We start from the raw sequence: 17,213 nt of genomic DNA on the forward strand, positions 1-17,213 counted from the left end.
TTTTAACCACTGCAGGAGCTTGTTTCCCACAGGAGTCATCAAACCACATGCAATCAATCAGAAGGGACAGCTGTGATTGGACAAAGCCAGTGGACCGTCAGCACTAAAAGATGGTGTGTGCGCAGTGTGCAGTATTATCTTCTCTCTGTGTATCTCACAGGTAAGAAGTACGTGTGCTACTGGTCTTGGCTTCTGTTCTTGGCGAGCAGTTTTAAGGTAGGAGCTTGTACCTGCAGTCTCTGTTCAGTGTAGAGGTCAATATGGCAGAGTGTCTAGATGTTTACTCACAGAAAAAGGGAAGCCAAGGGTTTTGTTGTATTGGCTTTAAGGTAGAAGTAAATGAGCAGACCTGGCAGGTCCAGGTAAAGAGAAATGTCTGCTTTCCAAGGCACAAAAACGAAAAGATGACCTAAAGGAATCGACCGCAGCATTTAAAGAAAAAAGCTCAGCAGTTTACGCATTGACAGAAACATCAATATTTGGGGCGACCGTGGCTCAGGGGGTTGGGAAGCGTATCTGTAACCGGAAGGTTGCCGGTTTGATCCCAGGGCTCTCTGTCCTTGTCGTTGTGTCGTTGGGCAAGACACTTTACCCTACCGCCTACTGGTGTTGGCCAGAGGGGCCAACACCAGTAGGCCCCTCTGGGGCGATATGGCAGCCTCGCTTCTGTCAGTCTGCCCCAGGGCAGCTGTGGCTACAACCGTAGCTTGCCTCCACCAGTGTGTGAATGTGAGAGTGAATGAATAGTGGCATTGTAAAGCGCTTTGGGTGCCTTGAAAAGCACTATATAAATCCAATCCATTATTATTATCCACGACTCCTACACTGCACAGGTGCAACATTTCTCAATGCGAAGAACTGAATCAAACAGTGCAAAGTATGTGTGATTAAATACCCTCCCATTTCATTTAGAGGCCAGGTTTGCATATAAAATCAAATAGAAGATATCTAGAAGGCATGGATAGACATAAATTTTGTTACTGGCAGAAAACACAGTGAGGTCAACAAGATGCATCTTTGCAAGTTTTTCCTGTTTTGTTTTGCACTGATCCTCAGGCTTTAATCTTGTATGATTTCATCACCCTCCAGAGATGAAAGAGTGAGACTATAGAAAAATAACTCTAAAAGATCTTGGTGAGCTCTGATGGAACATTTGCTTTGATTTCTCCTGGAACATATCATACAGATCATTCTGGTGCTTTACAGTGAAATATGTTGTCTTCCATGTACTAATTTTCTGTTATGTGCCATCTTTCTAGCATATTCCTATACGGCAGGTACTTCAATAGTTTTGTTATGTAATAACCTAAAAATGCCATCCAAATGTTACTTGTTTTTACAGCAGCAAACATTACTTGAAGAGCAACATTAGTCTGATCTAATCACTGTGTTGCAGCAGCATGACCTTTGATTTATCTACAGGTGGCACTAGCAGGTCAATACAGACAGAGTAACTTAAAAAGGGCAGTCCTCCCTACACGTGTCAAAAGAGCAAGATCTGGACAATGCTAATCTTCAGATTGTCATCTATCTGGATCCTGTAGATAGAAAATTTTGAAAATGTTTAAATTTTCATTAAAATAGCTAACGCTATTACTTAGCAACTGGCTGATTGCAGGTTTAATTCTTGGCTGTGCTCTTTTGGCATGTTGGTGCCGTCTGTGCATCTGGTATTCTAACCAAGAATTACACAATGAAGGTTTCATTGGGGATAAGAAAAGGGGAATAAAAGCTTTAAACCAAAGCGGGGGGGTGGGGGGGGGGGGGGGGGTGGACTCGAGGGAAATCCCTGGTCCTGAAATTGGTTGTTTGGATAGGTTGTTTACACTCTGCCACCCCAATTTGGGCACGGTGGTGGGAGCAGGAGATGGGCCAGACCAGGTCTTCTGCTGATAGCCGGACAATAATAGACACCGGCAGCACACGGGAGATCTCAATTATGTTGCTTCAAAAAGGGTGTAAATGGGAAACGGAGGGTGGCTGTTGATAGGAGGAAGTGGAGTAATTGTTTACGCGTATGTGTGTGTTTGTGTGTGTGCACGTGTCCACAAAATTTGTAGCCTACCACAGCTGTACATCACACAGAATCAGATTTGCCGTTGCCTATGTATACTGTCCTGTAACACCAAAACACTACTCACATCTATGGAAGAATAAGCTAGTGAAATAAAAGTAATTTAAAAAAGTATATTTATGTTATGCATGACTTTAAAAGTCTGTTTTTTTATTGGCAGCCTGTTGAAAACCACATTTATTTTAACAAGTTTGTAATTAAAATCCTTAAACTAAATGCTAACATCTACAAATTTAGCTGAGAATTCAGGTCAATTGTTTTTCTATTATTAATTTTAATTGAGATATTTCCTCCTCAAATATTTTTTTGCAATCAGTATTTATATTTTCAGCCAATTTATATTTTCTAAGTGGTCAGTCCACCAGTTAGACAGGAAACAGAAGTAAACATTACTTTGTGAAAAAGCATGGTGACCAAACAATGACTCAACATAAAGTCAAAAGAAAAAACAAACATAATAGCTCATCAGGTTCATGATCCACCAGAGAAACAACCATGCATTCTATCTCAGGTCACCAAATGCTGAATGCTGTGGTTGCAAAAAGACTTCTGGTCCTAAATGATGGATCTTGTGTAAGCACTTTTCTGCTTTACTGCTCAGCCACTTATTCTGGGTCATACTGATTAAAAAATCAAGTCTTTTTTTGTAAATCTTGGCCACACCATGTCTCAAAATGAACATGCACGCTCATTGGCAAATGTGCTGTCAATCATCAGTCATTAGCATGTGGTTGAGCAGCCAGAACCACTGCTTGTTGTCACAGTAGTGCAGATAGTGAAGTTGGAAACACTCATCTCGGGTAATGGCTGACATAACGGTAGCTACCTCCATCTTTTATACTGTCTATGGCGAAAACCTGTTAGGTGATTGCTGCTTGACTCAAATCAGACCAATATTCAACGAGGTGTTATGAGTATTGTGAAAATATTAAAGTGCCCATAAATAGCAAACATGACCAAGGCCTTGAGTAAAATTTGAGCGAAGACCCGTTAGTTGATCACTGTGTGTACGTTTTGACCAAAACTCTAGGAGAAGCAGAGATTCTTGTGAACAGAGGGTTGGATGGATAATGGACGGACCAAGCTCGCTGATCCGTCAGCTGCACGAACTAAAAGCTGATTCACTGAACTTCCCTCTGCTGGATGGAAGTCTTGTGTATAACTGACCAACCCACCTGTTTCATAATGCAGACTTTTATGTGATTTTTGCACAAGGTATTTTTGTCATGGTTTGTAGTTTTTGTTATGTATTTGCAGTGTTTCAGTTCTATTTGTTTTCTTTTCTGTGCTTCTTTGTCTTTCTAATTTCACCCATTCCCTTCTCAGTCATACTTCCTGTTTTGGGTTCTTTGACTTCTTTCTGATTATGTCACCTGCCTTTTTTTTTTTAAGATTTACTCATTCAAATTAGTGCAGTTTATTAATGTCTGTACCAAAAATTTATAGCATGGAAATTCATCCAAAACTTGGCATGATAACTCCAAGGAGCAAGCCAGTCACAGGAAGGCACTGAAAGAAAAATGACAGTGAAAAGCCAGCAAAGACTTTAAAGAAAAAAATATCACTGCCAGAAAGCCAATCAAATTGAATGATAAACTGACTTTTCCTTTCAAATCAATTGAAATTGACTTGTTATGCTGGTGCACATGTCAGTTATATGGAAGCCCGTTTCCGCCACTAAAAAAAAAAAAAAAGCTAGTATCCATAACTCGAAATTTCGAGATAATAACTCGAAATTTCGAGAAAATAACTCGAAATTTCGAGTTACTTTTCTCAAAATTTCGAGTTAGCTCTGTCAATCAAAAATATACGTGAATGAGGTCGCTTTCTTGTTACCCGGAAGCATATGGCGCAGGACCGCGCACTCAAAAACGGATCCCAACAAATTAAAGTATGTTTGCTGATAGTAACACCATGTGATTCAGCTAATAACACATCATTTGTGAAGCCAGGCTGAAAACACTCAGCAATCTGTGCATTCACGACTGGATGTAATACCGGTAGCTTAGCTGTAGCATTTGTAGCTGAGGGCTTCAGCTTCCGGGTAACATGGAAATGACGTCATTCACGTAGATTACTGATTGGCAGCGCTAACTCGAAATTTCGAGTTGCTTTTCTCAAAATTTTGAGTTAATATGTCGAAATTTCGAGATAATAACTCGAAATTTCGAGATAATAACTTGAAATTTCGAGAAAATAACTCGAAATTTCAAGAAAATAACTCAAAATTTTGAGTTATGGATCCTTTTTTTTTTTTTAGTGGCGGAAACGGGCTTCCATACAGTTAAGTTGTGTTCACAGAATAATAATTAAGTTAAAAAAATATCACCTTACAGGGTTTAAGGGGTTCTCTCATGCAGAATGTAACCAAACTATGGAGTACTAATAGCTCTTTGAGGGAAACAGAGGGACATAAAACTAATAACCGATTTGACCATTACACCAGAGAGCAGACTCCACCCAAATTCTCCATGTCATGCCTCAGACTTGCCCCTAGTAAGCTGTTGAATTTTTACCAGCTATGATATTGGACTCAGAACAATCTTACCACATAAAAAGTCCTGGATCAGTTTGAATAGTGTTCAAGTGTGCAAAGTTAGAGGACGTGAGGACGAGACTTACACTCATCTGATTTTTTAAAGGATTCATTTCACTGAGTGTAAGAACCTGGATCCTCTTCCCCCAAGCCATTTATTACCTCTCATCCTTTAGTCGGGCTGGATTTCTCTGTCAGTGCCGGGGTCAACCATAAAGCCAGCACTCACCCCGTTTCTCCCGCATGGCCCAGCCAGATAAAACAGGAACAGAGAGGAGGGGGGATTTTTTGGCTGAGCTGGTGGATTGTTCTTATCTGGAGGCTAGACAGAATGGGTGGAGGGCTGGTGGGAGTTGAGCTTTCTGATGTGGAGTCTGCTCTTAAGGTAGGACAAGAAAGTAGGAAAACACACACAACAAAGCCTATGTTGTCTTTCAGATACTCCACACAGCAGCCCCTCGATGCTGCTCTTAGTATCAACAGAAAAGACACCATGCAGGGTTAGAGAACTTCTAGATGATGTGACAACTCGTCTGGCAGCCAAATTGGAGCTCTTTTGCCGCAAGGCCACTTGGATGACTTAAAACTGGCTTTCTGTGCTCTTCACTCAGGAAGACACAGCTTATGTAGCTGTGATGAATCGACACTGAATTAGCTGACTTGTTACGTATGCTGAACTGCTCGTTTTAAATGTCTTTATTGAAAGACATCTTTTTTCCATCTACCACTAGCTCCATGGTCTTTTAAGCTTGAGTGTAAAATACAGCCAACAGGAGAGTCTGCAGATGTTTTTTATAATTACTGTGAAATATAAATGGTCAGTTATAATTATCTGACGATTTATTACAGGACTTTTATGGATAATGATAAAAGAAAGAAGGGATGTTGATTTTTCATTGTATTTACTTGGTGCTTGCAGGCAATTTATATATTTATGTCTGTTTTTATGGAAATGGCTTTGAATACATGCTGCAGGCAGCACAATTTTCAATCTCAAGATGTTTTCTTTGTTTTGTTTCTGAGCTCATCACTTCCTGGGAATACGTTCATTGTGGAGTGATGAGTAAAAAACCATCTTGAATGAATCGTACACGTGGAGGCTGGGGCGGTGGAGGGACCGAGACACGGGACAGCCATGGCACCAGGATGTCAAATATAAAAAGACAGATTTTTTTGAAAAAAGTATAAGTCTATTGTAGTTTTTCAACCTGACCTTAGATTGGCCCAGACTTCAGCCCTATGAACAAAGACTTTTGCAGCATTTGAACAAACGATTTCCTCCTAACATTCTCCTTGGGAATTATTCGCTGCTTTCCAATCAGAGAAGCAGATATTTTCTAACACAGTTGCTCATCTTATGTACTCATAACTTAGCCAAGAGAGTTTAATGTCCTTTCTAACCTTGGAAAAGCTCCCACTTCAGTACTCTCTTGGATTGGATTGGCAGCAGCAAAGATCTCAAAACTTCTGTGAATAAAATTGAAACTACTCTGCACGACTAGGAGGTACCAGGGGGCAAGTTTGAAAGCAAATTAGTTTTCCTAATTTGGTTAAAATGTCCCTTTAAGACACTAGGAGCAAGCTGTGTTTAGAGCCATCTCTTATTACTTACACATATTAGGATTTTTAATTTAGTAGGCAAAACGTTAGGGGCGCGTGAATGGCGATATTCATCAATCAGTCATTAATGGCGCTTCTGCAACAGAACTCCAAGGTGTAGCTGTTGAGAGGTCAGAGGCATCACCGTAAAGTTTCTGTACGGGCTGGGGGAGGGAGGGAAGGGGAGGAGAGGGAGAGCTGATGCAAGGGAGCGAGAGGGCGGTCAGTCAGCTAAATGGAAGAAGGGAAGGTGGAGCTGCAGAGCTGTACATACCCCTGAAACAACAGGCAGCTGAATGAGGCTCAGCTGGGCATGCAAGTCCTCCCGCTTGGCCACTTCCTATTAGCGGAAGTGATCGGTGCAGCCGGACAGGAGAGGGAGGCACACACAGGAAAAGAGGCACGGAGGTGAGAGGTTGAATCACAGCAGCAGACGAGAGCAGAAGGAGAAGGTTAGAGAAGATTCAGCATGTTGGAACATTTGCAGTTTACCATGCGACAGAACATGTCAAAGCAACTGTCCTGGATCGCAGTGTGCAGTCGTGAGCCGTACACGTGCATTTCAGCGGTCTGAAAGCTCAGGGAGTCAGGACTGCAGGACAGAGGTGATGCACAGCCGTGTTTTATCCACCAGGCAGCCCACTGATGTTTCGTGTGATGAAATCATTTTCTCACAAAGCAGATATGAAAATGATCCTCATATAAGCATGAATCCTCCAGACTCGTGACTGTGCAGTAGAAACCGGCACGGAAACATTCCTCTGCATCTGGCCCATACCGTGCATGTTGGTGCTTTGGTGTCAAATGCATGTTTATTGTCACAGTGAGAAGTGCAATAAAAAGAAAGAAACACTTTTCCCTCTCTTCTGTTAAAAGCTCTCTCTAAGGTGGTCTGGTTGCATTCTCTGCAGCGGATATTGGATTCTGTCAAACAGACACATGGGCAAAACCTGACAAAAGGACACAATGGTGAGGGCGGACACTGGTAAAGAGCAGGAAGATTATGAGTATGGTGATGTGAGGGGTAAAGGAAGGAGTTAAGATAACAAAAAATGATAAGCATGATAAGATGTCCCTTCTGTCTTTAATTCCAAAGCAATATGGACATTTGAAGTACTCCACTTCTTTGTATGAGGCTGTATGTGTGTGTGTGTGACTTGGCACCAACGGCGTACATGTCTCCTGGCTTTGCTCACATCATTCAAGTGCCCGTTACCTAGCAACCTTGACGCAGGGAAAGTTTGGCTGACTAAAAATAAACTTAGTGTTTGCAGAAAAGGATGTAAAGCTGAAAAAAAGAAGGTAGGGAGAATTACGCCGGCAGCTCTGCAGTAATACAGGAGGGCAGAGGGGGAATACAAGAGCATAAAGGTTTCCTCATACAGCTGTAGGCTGGGCATTGTACTGTGTGAGCCTGCAGTTGTTTTTCTAATCTGTGTTTCTTTTCTACTTAAGTAAATATTTATTCACATTTCCAAAATGACATTAGCACAAATTAGTTTTATCTTTGTGTTAGAAAATATAAGCACTTATCTACAGTATCAGGCTTACATGACATTAGATAATGACCAAAACATTCAACATATGCTACAGTCTTATAGTTACTAACATAAATGGATATAGCAGCCGTTTATGGGAAATTTAAAAAAAAAATGTTTAAATGCAAATCCTGAAGTAGTATGATCTTTTAAATTACCTTTCATCAATCTGGAGAGGTTTCTTAACTCGTCAGTAAGGGTACAGAGTTTGTCATCAAATGTTGTTTTTATGTGAGTATATTTTTTTTTTTTAAAAACTGTTTTTGTCCCGATCACTCCCTGAGAGAGACAGCTGCATATTTAGCAATGCTAGCTTCTACCTGCTGTTCACCAGGTAGAAGCTAACGTTGTGTGTCGTTTGTAGTTAGCTGCTTTCTTTTAATGCTCCGATTACTCATAAGTCAGTGTTTGTGGATTGATAAACAAAACCATTACTCTGAAAAAAAACAACTTTTGGATAGCAGTGCAGAAGATGTAATCGTTTATTCCGCTGGGAAAGCAAAGGCTAGCTAGCCTGGCTAGCAAAAGTAATGCTAATTCGCACTAGCGCTTTTCTTGCATTTCAGTGTCTTTTTTACATGGCCACAGCTGTGGTGACAAGAAATAACTACAATGCTTAATCTAACAGAAAATAGCAGCACTCTGGCCACAAAACTTAACTTGAGGGCTAACAATTCTGCCAGTAAGCGTTTCAACAAAACACTCCAAGAACCTTCGCTAACTAGCACATTGTGGTTTGTATTTCCAACAAAGCTGAAAGCCCCAGAAAATTTTTTGTCTACTCCAGTAGGCAACTAAAGTTCAGACAAGATCAAATTCACAAGAAAAACCTTGACTTTGGTGCTGTCCTATCAGTTGCTCCAGCCTTACTAGTACTGATAGTACATCCTACAGACTGAACGTCAGTTAATTTAGACCATTGTTCCACTAGAAAAGCAGGTCGGGAATCCTCAGAAGGCTCTTGCACAAAATCTCCTATAGTTTATTGATATGATGTTAAAACGCTAACTTTGGAAGTGCAAAAATATAGATGGATTAATGCATCATTCCCAATCTGACTTCAAGACGCCAAGGCAAATTAATTTACTTTATGCTTGTCCTCCATCCGGAGCTTTCATCCAAAGCAGTTTGGGTGATTTGCACCCAAACCTCTGTGGAATTCCATTCACCATAATACTGCGTTTGATATTTTGATAGCAGGTGAGTGCAATAGAAAAAGCAGCCCATTCCAATTAATCCATATTGTATGAGCCTGTCAACCTTTCTTGCTGCTACCTACCATCTATTCTCTGTCCTCTCAGAGAGCTAAAGAGTGTCAGAGATCAAAGCACAGGTGTTGTCACCCTTTAAAAGCTGAGAGAGAGAGAGAGGAGGAGACAAGCAGCTGGGTGGGGATAGACTGGATACTTGTGCGATTTACTCTCACCCTCTATTTCTTTCTCTGTCTCAAATAAAACATTGGCTGAAGCCTGAAGAGTGGTCTCTCAATGAGTTTTAGCTGCTTTCTTCCTGCGGCCCTGTGACTGTTCCCCCCAGCTGCCTCTTGTGCTTATCTGAGCTCACAAACACAGCACCGTGGCAGACAACATATCACCTTTGTTTTATGACAATAAACAACTCGCAATAAGCAGGGGGAAGATTCAGAAGGGGGGTGAGAACATATCCGAGCATGAAACTTAAAACAGGGGGATTTGGGTGATGTGGGCTGATGCACAGTCTGGTCTAGCGGACATAGTTTTCTTATGATGTACTTTATGGCGCTGGCAAATAAGCAGAACAATAATGAGGATGACTGCTGAGATAGTGGGAAAGCGTAGGAGGTGAAGTGGCTGACAGCAAAGAAAAGAAAGAAACGGAGATGAATACGAAGGGGAGACAGGAAAAATGAAATACTGCATTGCTATGCGTAACCCTGTGTCCTCACATAACCCGCTGCAACGAGTGCAAGAAAAGGCACGTTTTGTTAATGCTTATACAATTAGTTCTTTGTTGAGGTATGTGGTCCTGCACTGAAAAATATGAAGCATGAAAGCAAAGACTTCAAAATAACTACATAAAAAACACTTTGTTAAACACATCAGATCTCATTGGGGAACAAAATCATGCTGGATATCTGTACTGATAAGGTCTGGGCAATGTGTTGCAAGTGAAAGGATGCCACAATTTTTGATGCCAATGAAAATTATCATTCTGCAGAGGGCTTAATTCAAAGACCCCCTAAAAATCAACATGGAAAAAAAAAAATGCAGCAGGCTAGTCCATTCTGCTGAAGCTTCAATGCAGCAACTCAAAAATGGTAGTCAGTAGTTTTTATGGCCTCCCAGGTCCTTGGAGGTCTCCTCCCAGATCTGGATCAGGGCATCACTGAGTTCCTGGACAGTCTGTGGTGAAGCCTGGTGGTATCACATGGGCCAAAATATAATATCCCAAAGGTGTTCTAGTGGATTTAGTTCAGGTGAGCGTGGAGGCCAGACAAAGGTATCAATTCCTTCATCCTCCAGGAACTGCCTGCATACTCTCACCACATGAGGCTGAGCTATGTTGTGCACCAGGAGAAACCCAGAACCCACTGCATCAGGGTCTGAGAATGGATACAAGGTTTTCATCCTGATAGCTGATTGTAGTCAGGGTGACATTGCCAAACCTAAAGAGGCCTGTGCATCCCTCCATGGATTGGCCATCCATCTCCAAGCCAGCCATGCTGAGTGATTTTACAGTCAGCATAATGTTCTTCAAACTTTTTCTCCAGACTCTTTTATATCATTCAGTGTTCTAAGGGGGAACTGCTCTCATCTGTGAAAAGCACAGGGCTCCAGTGGTGGACCTGCCACTCCTGGTATTCTATGGCAAATGCCAATCAGGATCCTTGGTGCCTGGGCAGTGATTACATGGCCCACTAGAGGATGGCAGGTCCTCAGGCCATCTTCATGAGTCTGTTTCAGATTGTTTGGTCAAAGACATTCACCCCAGTGTCCTGCTGGAGCTCTGGCAGTGCTCATCCTGTTCCTCCTTGCACAAAGGAGCAGATACCAGTCCTGCTAATGGGTTAAGGACCTTCTACAGCCCTGTCCAGCTCTCCTGGAGTAACTATCTATCTTCTGGAGTCTCCTCCATTATCTTGAGACTGTGCTGGGAAACACAGAAAACCTGGTATAGGCACGTATTGATGTGCCATCCCGGAGGAGTTGGACTACCTGTGCAACCTCTATAGGGTCCAGTATCACACACTGACCCTGGCCAAATGCAAAACTAATGAAGAAAAAACAGTCAGAAAATATGAGGAGTAAAAAAAAATGTCTGTGGCCTTCATCTGTAAAACCATTCTTGTTTGGGGGGGTTGTCTCATTGTTGCCCCTCTAGTGCACCCCGTCTGCTACTTAACTGACCAGATCAATGTCCCAGACGTTTAACTGACTAAAAAGTGTTCCTTTATTTATTTTTTTTGTGCTATGTAGATAAAGATATAAACAAATACAGATCTGACAGCAAGGTACATCAAATCACCGAGAGCTTTAAAAGAGAAACAATGTGACAAGATACAGCCCAATAATTTAACTTCAATTTAGTTGTACCTCTGCCTGAAACCCTTCAACCAAGATGGCAACAAGCAAGTTGAAGAGGACGTAGTTGCCAAAGGTCATTAGCGCGATGAAGTAGAGCGCAGCTACGGGAGAAGTGGAGGCCATGCCGTTATATAACACCTTGTTCCAGTCCTCCTGTGTTAGGATCTGCAGAGAAAGTAAGAGAGGCGCTTATAGGTAAAAGTATTGTTGAGCAATTCTTCTAGAAATTTCCCCGTGTGAGGTCTAAGTCTTCACCGGTCCTGATAATGCTTCATACTTCACTACCAAGATCAGTGCAATTCAGCTCGGCATTTTTTGACAAATTTTGCTGACAAACAAACATTTTTCCCCCTCTGCTGCATTTTTGCAAGAACTTACCTGTTAATCCTCTAAGGTATAAGCTGTCATTGGTGCATGATAACACTAACTATATTTAGCAGAGAACTAAATGCCTTTTCTGAGAAAAATAAATTGAACACTTGTTAACACATGTCAGTCAGAAAGGTTATTTTATTTCTTCCCTGATTGTGTAGACTTGAGAGATCAATTTAATAAAACAAAAGTTGTATATTCTGATTGCCCAGGGTTGGAGTTACAGCTGATGATGATTTAGACCCTGGAAGGTTAATGAGATACTTATTTAAGCCTTTTTTAAAACAACATATTGGGCCTCATGTAGACTGTAACGTGCAGTACATGGTAACTAGTAAAGATTAGAAGTTGAAACCTGTTTGCTGTAGCTGGATTGTTTGTGTACTGCTGGCAAAAATATTGGACTTTTTTCAAAGTCTTTGTAAGGCTGTAAAAGCTTTTCATCATACATGCTTAGTTTTCTTCTTTCTTTGTATTGTTTTATCTTTTTTCTTTATCTTTGCCTCCTTGTTCTCTCTGTCCCTGTCTCATTGCGTTTTTTTGTCTGTGCCTCTCTCTTTCAGTATACTTCCTGTTTTATTTTGAAGGTTCGCTCCCTGTCTGGTTATTGACGTTGGTGTCTCATTGACCTTCCTTCCTGACTACCCTTGTCTAAATACACTTAAATCTTTGGTTAATCAGAAAAAAACATATTTTGAAAATACTAGCAGTATTTTCTCAATTCTGCTTTAGACTGCATTCAGCCTTTCTCTGATTAGGACCCAAGAATATGTTTATTTGACTAGTAATAGCCCTTTTTTATTAGTACTTTCTCAGGTTCATGTGTGTAAATAGAGTCCTTAATCAGCGCCACTGTACCAGCACCAAAGAACACCTTGTGAGATTTCACAGCTTGACAGAGCAGCAATATTTGATTATGAGAATATGCCGATTTTAAGTAACTGTGATTTTTTTTTCTCTCCCCTATCTATGTTTTTTAAATTCCTGGTCGTAGTAACACAGATCAGTTAAAGAAATGCATTAGATGCTCATTCTTGCCATTAATCAAAGCTCAAAGGCTCACCTACTAACAGCAGAGCTTTTAGCTGCAATAGAAGAAGTGGTTTTAACAAAATCTCTGCATCTTTATTCAGTGAAGTGCGGGAGCACGGCAAAAACTTGCTGAATTTACGAAGTTGTGTGCTGAAGGATAATGTTTCAGAAAAACGCAACATTAAAATGTAAACTTTCATCATTCTGTTCAACAGATTGAAGCAGTGAAGATACACTTGAGCTCTCCATGGGAACGGACACATCAGTACAACGGTCTGTACAGAGAAACATGCATACATCTTACAGCCAGTCAGGTGAATAATAAATGGTTACTATATTGAGAGTGATATATGCTGGACCCCCACAGTTACGGTTAATTCATGAATCTAAGGTGACATAATGCAAAGCACAAGCCTACATAACCTATAGAAGATAGCCAGAAATAGGAAATTAGATGACTGGAAGAAAATGATGAAGACAGAAAAGGTCTAGCGGGGCCATAGGGGAAGAGGTTGATAGATTTTATTTATTCAGGAGGAGGAAGAGGTCTTTCAGGCTCTGAACAGGAGCATGTTCAGTCATCACCAAGACTCAAGGAGATCTTACTGGAGGTTAGTTGCTCGAGGGACCACTCTGACAGGTACAGTTAGATTAAACAGGCAGCTGATGAACATACATACTGTAATTTCTTCATGCTGCTTATTTTTTATTGTTTCAAGACGGTGACTGTAAACAAGCAGTGAGGAATAAACAAGCCTGGAGCACCACTAAACAGCACTGGGGAAGAGGGGGAAGAGAAGACAAGCTCACCTGGAAGACAGTCACTATGGCCCAGAGAAGAGAGTCAAAGTTCTTCCTGTCTGGTAGAGTGTCTCCGTCTCTCTCTGACCCAAACCTACAACCAAACAGATGCATCCCCAGGATACTGACCCAGGAGGGAGGGAGGAGGGGACAGGAAAAAACAAACAGGAAAAGGAGGGATAAATGTTTACATCACAGCAAACCCTTAGATACCACACAAATAAACAGAAATTATTTGTTGAAATGACATGTTTACCCATTATTATTGCTGCCTGTGAAAAAAAGAAGAAAAAAGCGGAGGATAAACAGAGCTACAGTCATACAAAAGCTTAAATAAAACTATATACTGACCTGAGACAGTTGCAGAGGTGATATTACATACTGAGTCCTGCCCCTGATTGGGTAGCATTCACTTTATTACCCTATCTCTTGACCAACAATGCTAATGGAAGTGCTTTCACTGGATTCAGCACCATGGAGAGTGACACAACCCACAACAATGACACCTCATGTATTTATTTATTTTTTCAGAAGATTACTCACATGCTGACTGATTTCCTCTACTTTGGAACTTTAAGGAGTAGTTTAAGAGACATTTACAAGCATAAGACGATAGCTAGGATTAGCTTAGTTTTGCATAGCACCCCATCACTTCACAGTAGAGCAGTGCTCCACAACACTTAACACTTTTTGCCTCAGTCAGAACCTCTGATTATTATTCCTCTTCCACTTTCAGCTTTCCAGCACAGCCGTTAAAATCCTTTCATGATTTTCTTTTCTTAGCCAGGCTAGCTGGTTGCTCCTGCCTCCACTTTTTATGTTAACCGTTTGATTACCAATCATGGCATACAGAATAGATTTGGGATATCCATTATCTAGGATTATCAGTTTTCCCTGGATTATTCTCATGTTAAGAAAATGTAAATAATTCATTTAATGGTGACACATGGGGGAAGCAACGTTTGCAAAAGCAGTCATAGTTTTTGTCAACTCCCTGTTTGAAGGGAAAAAAAATAAAGGAATACATGTTTCTACTACAGAGCAGAAACTATTCACAGCACTTCACTTTTTCCATATGCTATCATGTTATATTCCAAATGGATTAAATTCATTTTCCGCCTTAAAATTCTACACACAATGCCCCATAATGGCAATGTGAAAAATGTCTGCTTGGAGGAAACCAGGCACCAGTCATGATCTGCTTAATACCATCCCTGTAGCAAGGGATGTGAATGCCTATGCACATGTTATATTTTTGTTTTCATTTTTAATAAATCCGCAAGAATTTCAATCTCTTTTTATTTTGTGATTATCTGGAATTGTGTGTAGAATTTTAAGTTGAACAAAATAAATGTAATCAATTTTGGAAAAAGGCTGTAGCATGACAACATGTGGAATGAGAAACTCCAAACATATACCCATATAAAGCTCTATCTGCAGCCACACGAAGAACTGTAGTAAAGAGTAAATAGTATAGTAGCGCATATACAGTGACACAGCTAAATATGGGTAGACTGGCACAGCGAAGCAAAGGCAACACTATGAAAGGCAGAGGGGATAAAGACAAAGAAAGCTAAGCTACATGTAACAACTAAGCGGGGGTGTTATTATTATGAAGCAGCAGTGAGTCGGCACCGCAGTCTGCCTTTTATTCAGGAACAGACACTGAAGCTCAACTGGAGCTGAGGGATCAATGAACAGGCCTCCGCTGCGTCAACTTGGCAAGCCTTCACTCAAATCAAGAGCTGTTTATCTATGCATATACAAGGCCCTTGGAACTTTGTGTATTTGTGTGTGCGCGCCTGTGTACTGAAACGTCTGTGTGCATGCGTGTATGTGAGGGCACAAATCTCAATAAGCTGTTGAAATGAAGCAGCAAATTCTTCGGATACACACAGAGACATGCTCCTTTAGTCGTAACACTCCCTCTTAAATAAAGGTGGGGGTCTGAAATACACAGAGAAGCATTTAGTGTCTTATTTAACAATTGAGTGGGTTTTTTGGGCTCAGCCACAAAGTCTACCCAGCCAGAAAGATGGAATGCTGATTGAAAGAGGGAACCACTTTAGTCTTTTCCCCCGATTAAATCATCTCACTGTTCCTGTCGCTCTCAACACTACTTGCTTCTCACACAGAAGTTATCGTGTACTGATTTACCAGTTTACCTTCATTCATCGCCTTTGTTCTTTTCAGTTCCACGGTCAGTGATTGAAACACTTTTTTCCCCTTTTGATGTTATTCTTCCATTAGAATTGAGAAATAGAGTGGTGCCTACCTCCCCTACTGTTTAAACAAGTGGAAGACTGAAACATAAATATTTTTTCAGCCTGACTCACTCACTCTCCCCCTAAGAATACCTGAAGATGAAGATGAAGAGCATGAGGAGCATGCAGAAAGTGGCCACGTTGTCCATGGTCTTCATGAGCACCACCAGCTGTCTCTGCAAGGCCGGCATGAAGCGGACCAGTTTGAGGACGCGCATCAGCCGGAAAGTCCTCAGCACCGACAAACCCCCACCCTGCTGTCCCACGATCTCCCACACGCTGTCCGGAGAAAAGACAAAAACACATTTATAATTCACGTAAGGTCCAAATTCCAGTGAACTGTCTTCACGTCAGGCGAGCAAAAACCCAATTTTTCACTTTCTCTAAACACTGCGGGTTCCCAGATGTGGTCCTGACCACACTGACACAAATTATGGTCTAGCACTGCACAATCATTTTCTACAAAGAATAACATTTTCAGTAAGTTATGAAATGGTGAAAATGTGCTGCTTTTTTAATGCTTTAAAAATGATTTTTTGTTTTAATCAGTGAATGAAAGTATTTATTCTTCTGGCCACTTTGGATCAGCAGAGAAACCTGTAAACAAACACATAAAATAACATAACACAACATAACATAACTGTAGAAAATATCTTAGCTTTATCCTCCTGAACTGATCTGAAATTTATGTGTGAAAATGTACTTAGACACAAGCTCCGTCTTCTTTTAGCTCAGGTTTGGTCTCCACCTCCAGGTGAAGGAAAGATTTGATGCACCACTATGAGATTACCAGACACTATTCTGTACCTTTGCTTAGCTCCAGTTTAGTGTTGTACATAAAATTAATTTCAATTAAATTCAGTTAATTTTATTTATACAGCACCATATCTCAACAACAGTCACCACAAGGTGCTTTATATTGTAAGGTAAAAACCCTACAAAAATACAGAGACAACCCCAACAATCAAACAAACCTGCATGAACAAGCAGTTGGTGACAGTGGAAAGGAAGAACTCCCATATTTTCCTAAGTCCTAAATATGGTATTACTGATAAATATAAAAAATCTTCACAGACAGTGCTTTAAAATGTATTCGATTTTCTACTAATGTCTTTAGTTTTTGATACATAAGAAATTGTTTTATATTTAATTTAATTTAATGCTGTGATGCACAGTTTTATATATACAAGTATTAAGTGATAATTGCGTGCTGGAGGACTAAGGTTACCCAATACAAAAAAAAGTGTTTTCTCTCCATTTCAGCTTTTTTAAAAAATAAAATAAAATAAATGCACTTTTACGTGACTGAAAACAAACCCTTTCTGAAATAAACTTTCTGATTTCTTTCTCCCAGGGATAAAGGAATTCAGAATGAATGTTTCGATATGAAGACAGGGCTGAAATTGAGAGATTGGCAAACAATAATAAAGCCAA

At 40.7% G+C, this 17,213-nt stretch overlaps 1 protein-coding gene and 1 long non-coding RNA gene across 6 annotated transcripts in view; one reads left to right on the top strand and one right to left on the bottom strand.

Annotated features, from left to right (window-relative positions):
* Positions 1–17,213, bottom strand: part of cacna1g (calcium channel, voltage-dependent, T type, alpha 1G subunit) — a 214,964-nt gene that overhangs the window by 92,009 nt on the left and 105,742 nt on the right. For 2 of the 4 annotated variants that reach the window (XM_082543656.1, XM_082543654.1), the window contains exons 10-13: positions 15,873–16,058; positions 13,525–13,639; positions 11,320–11,475; positions 6,484–6,549 (exon numbers count right to left, since the gene is read on the bottom strand). In XM_082543656.1, coding sequence (XP_082399782.1) covers positions 6,484–6,549; positions 11,320–11,475; positions 13,525–13,639; positions 15,873–16,058 — 523 coding nt within the window. The remainder of the gene's footprint in view (positions 1–6,483; positions 6,550–11,319; positions 11,476–13,524; positions 13,640–15,872; positions 16,059–17,213) is intronic. The other 2 variants (XM_082543655.1, XM_082543657.1) reach the window with 1 other exon arrangement.
* On the top strand, positions 7,458–13,505 carry LOC309712693. Of its 2 annotated transcripts, none has more exons than XR_014278359.1 (4): positions 7,458–7,511; positions 12,930–13,028; positions 13,249–13,325; positions 13,434–13,505. It is a non-coding gene; the product is annotated as an uncharacterized lncRNA (long non-coding RNA). The 2 variants fall into 2 exon arrangements; XR_014278360.1 differs by lacking the exon at positions 7,458–7,511 and adding an exon at positions 7,929–7,978.

This window comes from Aulonocara stuartgranti (assembly GCF_965226115.1).
Source record: "Aulonocara stuartgranti genome assembly, chromosome: 8".
Lineage (NCBI taxonomy): Eukaryota > Metazoa > Chordata > Actinopteri > Cichliformes > Cichlidae > Aulonocara > Aulonocara stuartgranti.